Genomic DNA, 18573 nt, shown 5'->3' with positions numbered 1-18573 from the left:
TGCCCAAACAAATGCAATTTTCAGGGCAATGGGTAGCTTAGGTTTTTGTTAGAGTTAGTTTTTTTATTTTGGGGGGTTGGTTGGGTGGTGGGTTTTACTGTTGGGGGGTCTTTGTATTTTTTTTACAGGTGAAAGAGCTGTTTAACTTAGGGCAATGCCCTACAAAAGGCCCTTTTAAGGGCTATTGGTAGTTTATTGTAGGCTAGGGGTTTTTTTGTTTTTTTTTTTGGGTGGGCTTTTTTTATTTTTATAGGGCTGTTAGATTAGGTGTAATTCTTTTTTATTTTTTATCATTTTGTTTATTTTTTTAATTTGAAAGGTAAGTTAATTTAATTTAAGATAGGGAAATTGTAATTTTAATATAAAGGTGGGGGGCAGTGTTCCCTCTAAGGCCAGTTTTGTGTGCAGCCCTGCAGTGAAACGGTTTACAAGAGAACCATACCTTGCCATCTGCATTGTGCAGTGTTTGCTAATTGCAGGGTGTGGTTAAATAATTAACTGTTTCACTGCTGGGCCGCACACAAAACTGGCCTTAGAGGGAACACTGGTGGGGGGGAGGGGGGGCGTTACGTTTAGGGATTACTAGTTTAAATTAGTTTATTGCGATGTGGGCTTTCGGTTTAGGGGTTAATAGTTTAATTTGATATATTTCATTGTTGGGGGCTTGCAGTTTAGGGGTTAATAGGTTTATTACAGTGGTGGCAGTGAGCGCGGAATAGGGGTTAATAAAATGTAAATAGTGTTTGTGATGCAGGAGGGAGGCGGTTTAGGGGTTAATAACTTTATTATAGTGGTAACGATGTCAGGGGCGGCAGAATAGGGGTTAATAAATGTTATTAGTGGCGGCGATGTCGGGAGCGGCAGATTAGGGGTTAATAGGTTTAATAATAAAGTATTTACAATGCGGGAGGGCCTTGGTTTAGGGGTTAATAGGTAGTTTATGGGTGTAAGTGTACTTTGTAACACTTTAGTTATGAGTTTTATGCAACCGTTTTGTTGCATAAAACTCATAACTACTGCTCCTAGATAGCGGTACGGATCTTGTCGTTACAGGGTGTAACGCAAGCTTTTTAGAGTGTGGGACTGACGTTGCGTTACATGCTAAAAGGCTTGCGGTACAGCTATACCGACAAAACTCGTAATGGCTGCGTTGATGTTTTAATGCTGAAATGGCCATTTTTTCAGCGGTAAAACACGAACGCGCAACTCATAATCTACCTGTAATTAAATTACTAAGCCCCCTAACCTAACATCCCCTAAATTAACCCCAATTACCTAAATTAAAAAATACTAAGTTACAAACAATTAAAATAAAAAAGCTAATATTACTTAAAAATAAAAAAAACTAAGATTAAATTAATCTACAATTACAAAAAATATAAAGTCTAACATTACATAAAATAATAAACCAAATTATCAAAAATAAAAAATTAGATGTTTTGCGATGTGGGGGTTGGCGGATTAAGGGTTAATATAGTTTATTAGTTATTGCGGTGGGGATTGGCGGTTGACAGGTAGATAGATATTGTGCATGCGTTAGGTGTTAGTTACTATTTTCAGGGGGTTACGGTGCTCACATACCCTGCCTATGTGTGGCGAGGCAATAATGGAGTAAAATTTTGCCACGTAAGTCCTTGTGCTGAATATGTGATACCGATTTGCAACACGGTTCTGTTAGCTTATAAGAGTAAAAATTGCGGGCGACGGGTGAAATATACGCGCCGCTGTATATGTGATACCAAAACCGCGTAAACACTTGCGTCACCGGCTTTTGCAGGCGACGCTGCATATGTAATCTTGCCTCATATGTGAAATATGAAGCAGGTAACTGCTCTGCACACCAGTCTAAAGGTGGTGGCTAATGACACCAATACCCGCATGCATTGGCATTAGTACCAGGTTTAGGTGTGATGCCTTCAGATGCTAGTCCTGTGCTCATCTGTCCGTCTGAAAGTTTGTCTAATCTCAGCATTTACCCATTACACATGGACTCAGAAAGTCATCAACCAAGAGGAAAGGTCACTTGAACAAACATTTGTAAACAATGCAACAATGACACTCTATAAATTAGTACTGCTCACAAAATACATGAGATTTTATCAAATAAAAAGTAGCTTCTCTGCACGTCTGTGCTGAGCCCCCTGCTCACATTTCACAAAGAGTGAGCTTTCATCACCCCCCCCCAGCTTTTTTTCATTACTGACCCTAAAAAACATAAAGGAACAGCAAACACTTTATAATTATGTGTAGTAAAAAGTGCTTTGCAGTAATATTTCACGATTGCCCTGTTTTCCTGTAATTTTATTTGAAAAGTGTGGATCGTCCAGTTCTGACATTTACAAGTGCACAGCTTGGCAGACTTCACACATCTACAACTACATTAGTACATATCTGTGGCTAATTGGCTTCAGCTGGGTTGATTTGATAAGTGACTGCAAAATAATGAATACATTGCTAACAAAATGACTGTGGCTACACTTGTCTGCTCCAGTAAAAGACTCGGTTAGCTCTTTCAAATAATGCAGTGCTGTTCGGAGTTTGATTATTAAAAACAAATACGTTAATTTAATCCCAGCTACAGAGTCTACCTAGGTTTGTTTTTAACAAAGAAACCTAAGCAATTTATATTATAGAAATAAATTGGAACATTGTTATTGTTTAAAAACAAAGATAATCCTTTTATTCCCCATTCCCCAGTTCTGCATAACCAACACTGTTATATTAATATATTTTTTACCTCTGTGATTACCTTGTATCTAATTCTCTGCATACTGTTTTTAGCCAATCGTAGCTGACTCATAAATAACTCCATGGAAGTGAGCACAATGTTATCTATATGGCACACTCGAACTAGCACTTTCTAGCTGCAAAAACTGTTGAAATGCACTGAGATAAGAGGTGACATTCAAGAGCTTAGAAATTAGCATATGAGTCTACCTAGGTTTAGCTTTGAACAAAGAATACCAATAGAACAAAGCAAGTTTGATGATAAAAGTAAATTGGAAAGTTGTTTAAAATGGCATGCCCTATATGAATCCTAAAATAAAATTTTAGGGTTTCATGTCCCTTTAACCCCTTGAGTGCTAACGACAGCTGTGAGCCGTTGCCGAGTTTCCCACTATGGTGCTAACGACGGCTCAGAGCCGTCGCTAGCACTCTCCCACCTTGAGGGAGATCTAGGGGCTCCCACCTGCTCCTACCCCGTCGATCGTGCCTGTAGAGTGACAGGCATCGCCGGGGCTTCCCGTTTTGCCTGGTGACATCACGCGCAATAACGTGATGACATCACCGCGCAACTTTATTTATACTTAACTATGTTAAGTATAGGAGCAGGGGGCATGCTATCTCAGGCATCTAAGCAGCTACAGACCCCCAAGACTCACCATTGGAAAGGTAATCGCCCAACCTTCCCAACAGTGTAAGTTGTGGGGGTCTAAAAAAAAAAGAAAAAAGTTAAAAAAAATTGTTAAAAAAATAAAAAATAAATAAAAAAAAAACATTAAAAAAATCTTAGCACCCAGGTGGGAAAGTGCTTAGCACTCAAAGGGTTAAAGCAGAAAAAAAAACAGTTCCCCATACTTTAACTAACCCACCCCTGATATTAAGTTTTGTGAGCACATCTGCTGGCACTGCCAATATATGTGATCTAGAGCCCCCTCCCCCAGTATCAGAATTGAAATCTGTTAGTGAAATGTGCGTAACATGCGGAAGAGCTATGCTGATTACTGAGCTTGGATTGTAAGTCTATGGGTTCCATTTATCATAGGTCGCTAATCATGTCCGCCTGACCTCACTGTGAGCGGACAGCATACACTGTCAGCATTTCACATTGCACAAGCAATAATTGTGAAATGCCCCTCTGGTCGCTGGCGGCCAATAGGCTACTAGCAGAGGCTGTCAATCATCTGGATCGGGATGATTTCAATCCGCCACATTTTAGGTACTGGACAGGTTAAGCAACAGCGGTCTAAAGACCACTGCTACGTAACTATTGTTTCAGGCAAGCCTGAATCGCTGGGGCCCCGAAGCTGCTTGTGCAACTTGATAATTGGGCCCTATATCAAGTGTATAGATTGTTTGTCTATGGAGCTGTGGTTTGTGAATTATCAGATGGCAAATAGAAGCTGTTATTTATTAGTATACTACATGAAAGTCCAGCAGTCCCGCCTGTGATCCCAGCATGCATCTGTATGCGGTAACACAGCAGGAAGCATTATAGGAGGGGAGGGTGGAGATTATATTAATATTTCACAGGTACAAATCGCAGTAAACATGTTATGGATATTTGCTCAGTGAAACATTAAACTGCTGTGTTGTATTTTGACCCAATATTGCATAACAGTCTGGGTTACACTTTGTTAGATCTAATCAGTTTGTTTGGAAATGAACTTGAAGAATTTTTCATAAAAAACAAACAAACTATATGCAAAAAACTATTAAACTTCTAAGTGGCTAATATTATTATTATTATTATTATCGGTTATTTGTAGAGCGCCAACAGATTCCGCAGTGCTAATAATCATGTGATTTGTGCACCCCAATATAACATTTATTTAGAGGTAGTATCTGCACATTATAAATACATGGAACATACCATGTACATAAATAGGGGGGGTTGCAAGTTACATCTCCCAAACCACTATTGTGCACATATTCCATAAGTGACATTAATCTGCATATTCTGTACTACTATTTAGTATGTTTAGTGTAAGACACAATGTTCTGTTTGATTAGCACATTTCCATTTATTGTTTTGTTTTTACTGTAAGTTTAAACTCAAAAGTGTTACACACTAAGTCCACATTGTACTCTTTCAACACCCCTGCTCTGCTCCAGAAGAGGAAACAGCAAGAGATCGGTGCATATGCATGTATGCCTGCTTCTCATTGGCTGACCAGAAAAATCCTAAGCTAAAGTGGCACGGAACACCCATTCTTCCTCAGAGGGGAGTGATTGGTGCATACACATGTATGCCTGCTTATTACTGAGTAACACCTGTTCTACAGAGGGGAGTGATTGGTGCATACACATGTATGCCTGCTTATTACTAAGTAACACCTGTTCTACAGAGAGGACTGATTGGTGCATACACATGTATGTCTGCTTATTACTGAGTAACACCTGTTCTACAGAGAGGAGTGATTGGTGCATACACATGTATGCCTGCTTATTACTGAGTAACACCTGTTCTACAGAGAGGAGTGATTGGTGCATACACATGTATGTCTGCTTATTACTGAGTAACACCTGTTCTACAGAGAGGAGTGATTGGTGCATACACATGTATGTCTGCTTATTACTGAGTAACACTTGTTCTATAGAGAGGAGTGATTAGTGCATACACATGTATGTCTGCTTATTACTGAGTAACACCTGTTCTACAGAGGGGAGTGATTGGTGCATACACATGTATGTCTGCTTATTACTGAGTAACACCTGTTCTACAGAGGGGAGTGATTGGTGCATACACATGTATGTCTGCTTATTACTGAGTAACACCTGTTCTACAGAGGGGAGTGATTAGTGCATACACATGTATGTCTGCTTATTACTGAGTAACACCTGTTCTATAGAGAGGAGTGATTGGTGTATACACATGTATGTCTGCTTATTACTGAGTAACACCTGTTCTACAGAGGGGAGTGATTGGTGTATACACATGTATGCCTGCTTATTACTGAGTAACACCTGTTCTACAGAGAGGAGTGATTGGTACATACACATGTATGCCTGCTTATTACTGAGTAACACCTGTTCTATAGAGAGGAGTGATTGGTGTATACACATGTATGTCTGCTTATTACTGAGTAACACTTGTTCTACAGAGAGGAGTGATTGGTGCATACACATGTATGTCTGCTTATTACTGAGTAACACCTGTTCTACAGAGGGGAGTGATTAGTGCATACACATGTATGTCTGCTTATTACTGAGTAACACCTGTTCTATAGAGAGGAGTGATTGGTGTATACACATGTATGTCTGCTTATTACTGAGTAACACCTGTTCTACAGAGGGGAGTGATTGGTGTATACACATGTATGCCTGCTTATTACTGAGTAACACCTGTTCTACAGAGGGGAGTGATTGGTGCATACACATGTATGCCTGCTTATTACTGAGTAACACCTGTTCTACAGAGAGGAGTGATTAGTGCATACACATGTATGTCTGCTTATTACTGAGTAACACCTGTTCTACAGAGGGGAGTGATTGGTGCATACACATGTATGCCTGCTTATTACTGAGTAACACCTGTTCTACAGAGAGGAGTGATTAGTGCATACACATGTATGCCTGCTTATTACTGAGTAACACCTGTTCTATAGAGAGGAGTGATTGGTGTATACACATGTATGTCTGCTTATTACTGAGTAACACTTGTTCTACAGAGAGGAGTGATTGGTACATACACATGTATGTCTGCTTATTACTGAGTAACACCTGTTCTACAGAGAGGAGTGATTGGTACATACACATGTATGCCTGCTTATTACTGAGTAACACCTGTTCTACAGAGAGGAGTGATTAGTGCATACACATGTATGCCTGCTTATTACTGAGTAACACCTGTTCTACAGAGGGGAGTGATTGGTGTATACACATGTATGTCTGCTTATTACTGAGTAACACCTGTTCTACAGAGAGGAGTGATTGGTGCATACACATGTATGTCTGCTTATTACTGAGTAACACTTGTTCTATAGAGAGGAGTGATTAGTGCATACACATGTATGCCTGCTTATTACTGAGTAACACCTGTTCTATAGAGAGGAGTGATTGGTGTATACACATGTATGCCTGCTTATTACTGAGTAACACTTGTTCTACAGAGAGGAGTGATTGGTGTATACACATGTATGTCTGCTTATTACTGAGTAACACTTGTTCTACAGAGAGGAGTGATTGGTGTATACACATGTATGCCTGCTTATTACTGAGTAACACCTGTTCTATAGAGAGGAGTGATTAGTGCATACACATGTATGTCTGCTTATTACTGAGTAACACCTGTTCTACAGAGGGGAGTGATTGGTGCATACACATGTATGTCTGCTTATTACTGAGTAACACCTGTTCTACAGAGGGGAGTGATTGGTGCATACACATGTATGTCTGCTTATTACTGAGTAACACCTGTTCTACAGAGGGGAGTGATTGGTGCATACACATGTATGTCTGCTTATTACTGAGTAACACCTGTTCTACAGAGAGGAGTTATTGGTGCAGACACATGTATGTCTGCTTATTACTGAGTAACACCTGTTCTACAGAGAGGAGTGATTGGTACATACACATGTATGTCTGCTTATTACTAAGTAACACCTGTTCTACAGAGAGGAGTTATTGGTGCAGACACATGTATGTCTGCTTATTACTGAGTAACACCTGTTCTACAGAGAGGAGTTATTGGTGCAGACACATGTATGCCTGCTTATTACTGAGTAACACCTGTTCTACAGAGGGGAGTGATTGGTGCATACACATGTATGCCTGCATATTACTGAGTAACACCTGTTCTACAGAGAGGAGTGATTGGTACATACACATGTATGTCTGCTTATTACTGAGTAACACTTGTTCTATAGAGAGGAGTGATTAGTGCATACACATGTATGTCTGCTTATTACTGAGTAACACCTGTTCTACAGAGGGGAGTGATTGGTGCATACACATGTATGTCTGCTTATTACTGAGTAACACCTGTTCTACAGAGAGGAGTTATTGGTGCACACACATGTATGCCTGCTTATTACTGAGTAACACCTGTTCTACAGAGGGGAGTGATTGGTGCATACACATGTATGTCTGCTTATTACTGAGTAACACCTGTTCTACAGAGAGGAGTGATTGGTGCATACACATGTATGTCTGCTTATTACTGAGTAACACTTGTTCTATAGAGAGGAGTGATTAGTGCATACACATGTATGCCTGCTTATTACTGAGTAACACCTGTTCTACAGAGGGGAGTGATTGGTGCATACACATGTATGTCTGCTTATTACTGAGTAACACCTGTTCTACAGAGGGGAGTGATTGGTGCATACACATGTATGTCTGCTTATTACTGAGTAACACCTGTTCTACAGAGGGGAGTGATTGGTGCATACACATGTATGCCTGCTTATTACTGAGTAACACCTGTTCTACAGAGAGGAGTGATTGGTGCATACACATGTATGTCTGCTTATTACTGAGTAACACCTGTTCTACAGAGAGGAGTTATTGGTGCACACACATGTATGCCTGCTTATTACTGAGTAACACCTGTTCTACAGAGGGGAGTGATTGGTGCATACACATGTATGTCTGCTTATTACTGAGTAACACCTGTTCTACAGAGGGGAGTGATTGGTGTATACACATGTATGTCTGCTTATTACTGAGTAACACCTGTTCTACAGAGAGGAGTGACTGGTGCATACACATGTATGCCTGCTTATTATTGAGTAACATCTGTTCTACAGAGGGGAGTGATTGGTGCATACACATGTATGCCTGCTTATTACTGAGTAACACCTGTTCTACAGAGGGGAGTGATTGGTGCATACACATGTATGCCTGCTTATTACTGAGTAACACCTGTTCTACAGAGGGGAGTGATTGGTGCATACACATGTATGTCTGCTTATTACTGAGTAACACCTGTTCTACAGAGGGGAGTGATTGGTGCATACACATGTATGTCTGCTTATTGCTGAGTAACACCTGTTCTACAGAGGGGAGTGATTGGTGCATACACATGTATGTCTGCTTATTACTGAGTAACACCTGTTCTACAGAGGGGAATGATTGGTGCATACACATGTATGCCTGCTTATTACTGAGTAACACCTGTTCTACAGAGAGGAGTGATTGGTGCATACACATGTATGCCTGCTTATTACTGAGTAACATCTGTTCTACAGAGGGGAATGATTGGTACATACACATGTATGTCTGCTTATTACTGAGTAACACCTGTTCTACAGAGAGGAGTGATTGGTGCATACACATGTATGCCTGCTTATTACTGAGTAACATCTGTTCTACAGAGGGGAATGATTGGTGCATACACATGTATGCCTGCTTATTACTGAGTAACATCTGTTCTACAGAGGGGAATGATTGGTGCATACACATGTATGCCTGCTTATTACTGAGTAACACCTGTTCTACAGAGGGGAATGATTGGTGCATACACATGTATGCCTGCTTATTACTGAGTAACATCTGTTCTACAGAGGGGAGTGATTGGTGCATACACATGTATGCCTGCTTATTACTGAGTAACATCTGTTCTACAGAGGGGAATGATTGGTGCATACACATGTATGCCTGCTTATTACTGAGTAACATCTGTTCTACAGAGGGGAGTGATTGGTGCATACACATGTATGCCTGCTTATTACTGAGTAACATCTGTTCTACAGAGAGGAGTGATTGGTGCATACACATGTATGCCTGCATATTACTGAGTAACACCTGTTCTACAGAGAGGAGTGATTGGTACATACACATGTATGTCTGCTTATTACTGAGTAACACCTGTTCTACAGAGAGGAGTGATTGGTACATACACATGTATGTCTGCTTATTACTAAGTAACACCTGTTCTACAGAGGGGAGTGATTGGTGCATACACATGTATGCCTGCTTATTACTGAGTAACACCTGTTCTACAGAGAGGAGTGATTGGTGCATACACATGTATGCCTGCTTATTATTGAGTAACCAGCTGGGGCCTCTAGTGTAACTCATGAACACAATGTTTCAGGGGTTAACACATAAAAGAAGAAAATAGGTTAAAACTAAATACTGCAACTGAAAAGAGCATTTTCATATGTACACTAGAGTGACCATTTAAATTGCCGTGCAAAACATTGTAGTTACAGGATATTTCTGTTGTGTAACTATAGAAGAACATATCTGCCAAGTCTGAATGGCTTAAAGGAGCAATAAACACAGCAGATTTGCATAATCAACAAATGCAAGATAACAAGACAATACAATAGCATTTACTCTGAATTTCAAATGAGTAGTAGATTCTTTTCTAACACATTTTAAAGTTATGTTTATTTCCACTCCCCCTGTACCATGTGATAGCAATCAGCCAATCACAAATGCATATACGTATAGTCTGAGTTCTTGCACATGCTCAGTAGGAGCTGGTGACTCAAAAAAAGTGTAAATATAAAAGACTGTGCACATTTTTTTTAATGGAAGTAAATTGGAAAGTTGTTTAAAATTACATGCTCTATCTGAATCATGAAAATTTAATAAAGCCTGAGTGTCCCTTTAAAACAAATGAATATTGTGTTTGCTTCAATTGTTTTTCAGTAGCTAAACCCCACCCACCTTTTGCCTTGTTTGGAGGAGCCAATAAGCACAGTCATTATGTTAGTATAAGCTGCATTACTTTGCTATCAGTTGAAGTCAATTAGGGACAGATATGTAGCAGGGTTACTTAAACTACTCATAAATGAATATTTTATATTAAAATCTTGTAATCTTTAAAGTGACTTTAAGCTGCAGAATGCAGGATTCTCTCACCATAATGAGTGTCTCCTGGCAGCTAGAGCATTACATACATATTCTCTGAGTAAAAGGTAAACACATTGTGTATTAGAGTGTTAGTCACATGCTAAATAACAGTGCTGCAGGATATAGCAGTGAGAACTTTTTATTGAGCTAATGTTTACTGTTACTGGAGTTCTTTTCTGGAGCAATACTGAGCAGTTTGATAGGACCAACATATTCACAATATGTGCCTGCTTTTCCACTAATTTAGCTCTGAGAATTAGGGTACTTTTGGTGGAGGGCAAATTCCAGATTACTGACCCTGTAAGATGCTATGAGGAATTGCTTGATAAGGGCAAAAGGTCAGTTATATCTCTTACTAATTAGTCACAACAGATATGTGTATTGCTGTGAGTCTATGGTTTGAAAAACAATGCAATCTTTACTAACAAAATACAGATTAAAATTATTATAAAACATGTATTATCTGTGCAGACATTTATACATATATATATATATATATATATATATATATATATATAAATATATATATATATATATATACACATACATACACACACACACATTATACATACACACATTGTGATATATATATATATATATATATATATATATATATATATATATATATATATATTGCCCCTTTCATTAGCAAAATAGAGGGCTGAAGGAATACAGGGAATACACAGCTTGGATGTTTAGCAACAATGTATATACAGTTGCAGTGTTTGCTAACATTAGTGACACATACAGTGCACAGGCGGCAGCTCCCAGCAACACAGAGATCCAGCCCAGGGTTTTCAGATACAGCAGCACATGACATCACTGCTTTGTCATTGAGTGGGTGTGCCCTTTGCTGAGAGTGTGAATGGTAATTCCCCAGCACTGGAGATACAGGCAGAGAGAAGCCCAGCACTTACAGCAAGCACAGAGCAGGAGGCTCAGCACCAAATACACTGATCCCAGGCACTCAACTGGGCCAATACACAGAACAGGCTGCTGGTACTTTATTCTGACAATACACAGAACAGGCTGGTGGTACTTTATTCTGACAATACACAGAACAGGCTGGTGGTCCCTTGTTCTAACCTAAAACACACAAGAGTCTGATGGTACCTTGTTCTGACACAATACACAAAGCTGGCTGATGGTCCCAAGTTTTGACCTAATACACAGAGAAGGCTGGTGGTCCCTAGTTTTGACCTAATACACAGAGAAGGCTGGTGGTCTCTAGTTTTGACCTAATATACAGAGAAGGCTGGTGGTCCCTAGTTTTGACCTAATATACAGAAAAGGCTGGTGGTCCCTAGTTTTGACCTAATATACAGAGAAGGCTGCTGGTCCCTAGTTTTGACCTAATATACAGAGAAGGCTGATGGTCCTCTGCACTGATGAAACGCACAGAACTGGTCCCATGCCTATCTGATCTCACAAACTCCGGATTATAAGGATGCCATATTTTTTTCTATGATCTACCTGATGTTGCTGGAGTCTTACCATGACAAGCCAGACAGCCCACAGAAGATGTTTGAGGGCACCAGGAAGATAAGGAGTCTCTGGGATGGGGTGAAGCTGGAGGTGGCTGGGGACAGCAGTCCTGTGATATTGAGCAGTTTCACTCAGCTGGACCCTGACCTACCCCCCCTGGAGGTAAGATCAGATGCTCATGTGTGTTTGGGGGAGTAACCACAACAAAGCACACAGCCACTCTTTGCCTTGTGGGGACTGAGCTGTGCTAGCTGCCTGTTCTCCCATTAGCAAGATACTGTCAGCCTTCTGTGTGTGTGTGTGTGTGTACATGTATGTGAGTGTGTGTACATGTGTGTGAGTGTGTGTACATGTATGTGAGTGTGTGTACATGTGTGTGAGTGTGTGTACATGTATGTGAGTGTGTGTACATGTGTGTGAGTGTGTGTACATGTATGTGAGTGTGTGTACATGTGTGTGAGTACATGTGTATATCTGTGTATGTCTGTACATATGTGGTGTGTATATATACACACACGCACACATGTGTATGTCTGTGCGTGTGTCTGCATGTGTATGTGTGTATATAAACATGTGTATGTGTGTGTGTGTTTGTGAATGTCTATGTGTGTGTGTGTGTATATAAATATACACACACACACATGTGTGTGTATGTCTGTGCATGTGTATGTGTGTGTATGTGCGTACATGTGTATGTCTGTGCGTGTGTCTGCATGTGTATGTGTGTATATAAACATGTGTATGTGTGTGTGTGTTTGTGAATGTCTATGTGTGTGTGTGTGTATATAAATATACACACACACACACATATGTGTGTGTATGTCTGTGTATGTGCGTACATGTGTATGTCTGTGCGTGTCTGCATGTGTATGTATATAAACATGTGTAAGTATGTAAATGTGTGCTTGTGTGTGTGTGTATATATGTATACACACACATACATGTGTGTATGCATGTGTATGTCTGTGAATGTATATGTGTGTGTATGTGCTTACATGTGTATGTCTGTGCATGTGTGTCACTGTGCACTGTTTACCTCATACATATAATGTGTAGTCCTGGGTGCCAGGCACTGCCCAGGTGGCATTCTGTCACTGATCTGCTTGTCTGTGACACCTGGAGCTTCAAGGTATTGTGAAGCCAGTGATCTTGTATTATGGTGCTAAATCACAAATAGTAATTGATCATTTAGGATTACATTATAATTGTAAACATTATTATTATTTTTATGTATTTATGTTTTTTACACAACACCAGTTACAGACTATGCTTGCGAAAAGAATATTAATAGCTGCCGGGAATATGGATAACCCAATAATCTTGACATCTGTTGCTCAGTAGCTATCAACCATTTTATACTGCTGCTCTAGTCCTGGGTCTCTGTCTTATCTGTGTGTATGTATGTGTATATAAATATATATATATTCCTCCAAACAAATGCACTCACAGGTCTTTTTAAGTGGGGAAAAAATAATAATTGTATTATTATTCTTTTTTCACTTAAAAAGACCTGTGAGTACATTTGTGTGTGTGTGTGTGTGTGTATAGATTTCTGTATTATTGCTATATATATTATTTCTGTGTGTATATGTATGTGTATATATATATATATATATATATATATATATATATATATATATATATATATATGTATGTATGTGTATATATATATATATATATATATATATATAAAATCATATGTGTGAGTGTGTATATATTTCTGTATTATTGCTATATATATATATCATTTCTGTGTGTAGCTTGCTAACGTTTGAAACCTTTAAGGCTCCTGGGGCCCCTTCTTCACTTGCAGAGAACAGATGTGTAATACTGCAAGGGAATGACATCCCAACTCCTGCAGTGATTATTAAATCCTTGTGGCATAAGGAATTTGAATCACAAGTAGGATTACAGTGTATGGAGAACACATTGGTATCACATGGGTCACTTTATTTGGCTGCTCTTATTTCCTGATTTCTGGACTGTACAAGTGGATTAGCAGATTACAAGCAGACAGACACTAACTGTGCCAAGTGTAGAATTATTATAATGTGGGTTTTCTACTGTTTATTAGCCTTCCTTGTGCAGTGTAATTAGCCTTGGGTATAAAGCAGCACGTTGCATACATTAGTCTGGGGTATAAAGTCGTACATTAGTCTGGGGTATAAAGTCGTACATGCCATGCATTAGTCTGGGGTATAAAGTCGTACATGCCATGCATTAGTCTGGGGTATAAAGTCGTACATGCCATGCATTAGTCTGGGGTATAAAGCCACACGTTGCATACATTAGCCCAAGGCTCGACAAACCCAGGAGCCTGGGAGCCACTGGCTCCTAACTTTTTAGGTTATTCTCCATATATCTATATACAAATCCAACTGTCTGGCTCCTAAAAATATGCCTGGCTCCTAAATATTCTTACTGGCTCTTAATTTTTGAACATATTTGTCAAGCACTGCATTAGCCTGGGGTAAAAAGTCGTACGTGGCATGCATTAGTCTGGGGTATAAAGCCGTACATGCCATGCATTAGTCTGGGGTATAAAGCCACACGTTGCATACATTAGCCTGGGGTACAAAGTCGTACGTGGCATGCATTAGTCTGGGGTATAAAGCCGTACATGCCATGCATTAGTCTGGGGTATAAAGCCACACGTTGCATACATTAGCCTGGGGTACAAAGTCGTATGTGGCATGCATTAGTCTGGGGTATAAAGCCGTACATGACATACATTAGTCTGGGGTACAAAGTTGTATGTGGCATACATTAGCCTAGGGTACAAAGTTGTACGTGGCATACATTAACCTGGGGTACAAAGTTGTACGTGGCATACATTAGTCTGCGGTACAAAGATGTACGTGGCATACATTAGTCTGGGTTACAAAGTCCTACATGGCATACATTAGTCTGGAGTACAAAGTCGTACGTGGCATGCATTAGTTTGGGTTACAAAGTCGTACGTGGCATAAATTAACCTGGGTTACAAAGTTGTACGTGGCATGCATTAGTCTGGGTTACAAAGTCCTACATGGCATACATTAACCTGGGTTACAAAGTCCTACATGGCATACATTAACCTGGGTTACAAAGTCCTACGTGGCATACATTAGTCTGGGGTACAAAGTCGTACGTGGCATACATTAGTCTGGGGTACAAAGTCGTACGTGGCATACATTAGCCCAGGGGTCAAAAAATTTAAGATCCATTAACAATATTTAGGAGCCAAATGTACTTTGAGGAGCCAGACAGTTATATTTGTATAAAGATATATGGAACTTATGGATATAAACGTGCGGTGGGCATACATTAGCTTATGGATATATATGTGCGGTAGGCATACATTAGCTTATAGATATATACGTGGGGTAGGCATACGTTAGCTTATAGATATATACGTGCCTTAGGCATACATTAGTTCAGTGCTTGACAAATATGTTCAAAAATTAGGAGCCAATAAGAATATTTAGGAGCCAGGCATATTTTTTAGGAGCCAGACAGTTGGATTTGTATATAGATATATGGAGTATAACCCAAAAAGTTAGGAGCCAGGGGTAAAATTCTAGGAGCCAGTGGCTCCCAGGCTCCTGGGTTTGTCGAGCCCTGCATTAGTTTATGGATATTATATACGTGCAGTAGGCATACTTCAGCTTATGGATATATATATACGTGGGGTAGGCATACATTATCTTATGGATATATATGTGCGGTAGGCATACATGAGCTTATGGATATATATGTGCGGTAGGCATACATTAGCTTATGGATATATATATGTGCGGTAGGCATACATGAGCTTATGGATATATATGTGCGGTAGGCATACATTAGCTTATGGATATATATGTGCGGTAGGCATACATGAGCTTATGGATATATATGTGCCGTAGGCATACATTAGCTTAAGGATATATATGTGCGGTAGGCATACATGAGCTTATGGATATATATGTGCGGTAGGCATACATTATCTTATGGATATATATGTGCAGTAGGCATACATGAGCTTATGGATATATATGTGCGGTAGGCATACATTAGCTTATGGATATATACGTGCGGTAGGCATACATTAGCTTATGGATATATATGTGCGGTAGGCATACATGAGCTTATGGATATATATGTGCGGTAGGCATACATTAGCTTATGGATATATACGTGCGGTAGGCATACATTAGCTTATGGATATATATGTGCGGTAGGCATACATTAGCTTATGGATATATACGTGCGGTAGGCATACATTAGCTTACGGATATATACGTGCGGTAGGCATACATTAGCTTATGGATATATATGTGCGGTAGGCATACATGAGCTTATGGATATATATGTGCGGTAGGCATACATTAGCTTATGGATATATATGTGCGGTAGGTATACATTAGCTTATGGATATTATATACGTGCGGTAGGCATACATGAGCTTATGGATATATATGTGCGGTAGGTATACATTAGCTTATGGATATATATGTGCGGTAGGTATACATTAGCTTATGGATATATACGTGCGGTAGGCATACATTAGCTTATGGATATATATGTGCGGTAGGTATACATTAGCTTATGGATATTATATACATGCGGTAGGCATACATGAGCTTATGGATATATATGTGCGGTAGGCATACATTAGCTTATGGATATATATGTGCGGTAGGTATACATTAGCTTATGGATATATACGTGCGGTAGGCATACATTAGCTTATGGATATTATATACGTGCGGTAGGCATACATTAGCTTATGGATATTATATACGTGCGGTAGGCATACATTAGCTTATGGATATTATATACGTGCGGTAGGCATACATTAGCTTATGGATATTATATACGTGTGGTAGGCATACATTAGCTTATGGATATATATGTGCGGTAGGCATACATGAGCTTATGGATATATATGTGCGGTAGGCATACATGAGCTTATGGATATATACGTGCGGTAGGCATACATTAGCTTATGGATATTATATACGTGCGGTAGGCATACATTAGCTTATGGATATATACGTGCGGTAGGCATACATTAGCTTATGGATATTATATACGTGCGGTAGGCATACATTAGCTTATGTATATATATATATACGTGCGGTAGGCATACATTATCTTATGGATATTATATACGTGCGGTAGGCATACATTAGCTTATGGATATTATATACGTGCGGTAGGCATACATTAGCTTATGTATATATATATATATATATATATATATATATATATATATATATATATATACACGTGCGGTAGGCATACATTATCTTATGGATATTATATACGTGCGGTAGGCATACATTAGCTTATGGATATTATATACGTGCGGTAGGCATACATTAGCTTATGTATATATATATATATATATATATATATATATATATATATATATATATATATATATATATATATATATATATATACGTGCGGTAGGCATACATTATCTTATGGATATATATGTATGTTATGTATAGTTTTGGAATTTTCTCTTGTGTTTTCCTTCCTCCGGATGTTGCTAAAACAATAGATCCTGCTTCTGGTGACCACAGAGTTAAAATGTAATTTAAGGGTTAAGGAGTAGGAAAATAGAGCAGATCAATCACTTGATTATTTTTACAATCTAATCACATTGCTTTGTGTTTGGAAGAATGTCACTAACGCATGTGACAGTAACAATTGATATCCCGCTGTGTGTGTATTGTGATGTTTTGGATATTTTACGTATGATCTTTTGTTATTCACGTTGGCCGTGTCAGCACAGAGTATTCCTGTTATTTCCCTTTATCTTTTTTATTTAATGAACAATTGTTAATGAGAATTTAATTACAACTGTGAACAAGCTGTGACACATTTACCTGCCCGGACAGTGTAGGATTGTGTTGGCACAAATTAGTTTTATAACGATATACAGCAGCAAACGTGGCATAGGAATTATTTGTCCTACGTGCATAGAAGTGGCTTGCCTGGCATATATGAAGGTACAATACGTTATTGTGTAAATCTGTATGGCCGAGTACTGATGTGGTGTCTGACTAAGTCTGATCTCCCCAGTCCCAATGTCACCTTTAGTTGCTTAGTTGGGTTTTTTTTTTTTGTACTAATGGGCACACAGACTTAACAACCTTTTAAAAAAACCATGTAAGTCAAAATGAAACATTCATGACTCAAACGCAAAATGTCTCTGCCTTACAAAGAAATAAAAGTGACATTAAACCCAAATGTAATTTTAAACAACTTTCCAATATACTTCTGTTTTGTTCTCTTGATGTCCTTTGTTGAATAGCATACCTAGGTTGACTCAGTAGCTGCTGATTGGTGGCTGCACATATATGCCTGATGCTATTGGCTCACCCAGTGCGTTCAATTAGCTCTCATCTGTGCATTGCTGCTTCTTCAACAAAGGATACCAAGAGAATGAAGCAAATTAAACAGCAGTAAATTGGAAAGTGATTTAAAATGATATTCTCTATCTGAATGATAAAATAAAAATGCTGGGTTTCATGTCATGGTGTTTAAGTGACTGTTCTTGCTTTGCCTCATTCTTTTACAGGAAGC

The 18573-nt window shown here is 39.0% G+C and overlaps 1 protein-coding gene across 7 annotated transcripts in view; it reads left to right on the top strand.

Annotated features, from left to right (window-relative positions):
- RALGDS (ral guanine nucleotide dissociation stimulator) overlaps positions 1-18573 on the top strand; it is a 238475-nt gene that overhangs the window by 174737 nt on the left and 45165 nt on the right. For 4 of the 7 annotated variants that reach the window (XM_053695552.1, XM_053695548.1, XM_053695547.1 and 1 more), the window contains exon 1: positions 11409-12174. The exons of the other annotated variants lie outside the window; for them this stretch is intronic. In XM_053695552.1, coding sequence (XP_053551527.1) covers positions 11992-12174 — 183 coding nt within the window. In that variant the 5' untranslated portion in view covers positions 11409-11991. Of the gene's footprint in view, positions 1-11408; positions 12175-18573 lie in introns of those variants that run through there. 7 annotated transcript variants of the gene reach the window in all.

This window comes from Bombina bombina, chromosome 12 (genome assembly GCF_027579735.1).
Source record: "Bombina bombina isolate aBomBom1 chromosome 12, aBomBom1.pri, whole genome shotgun sequence".
Classification (NCBI taxonomy): Eukaryota; Metazoa; Chordata; class Amphibia; order Anura; family Bombinatoridae; genus Bombina; species Bombina bombina.
This window is presented reverse-complemented; position numbering and strand designations above follow the sequence as displayed.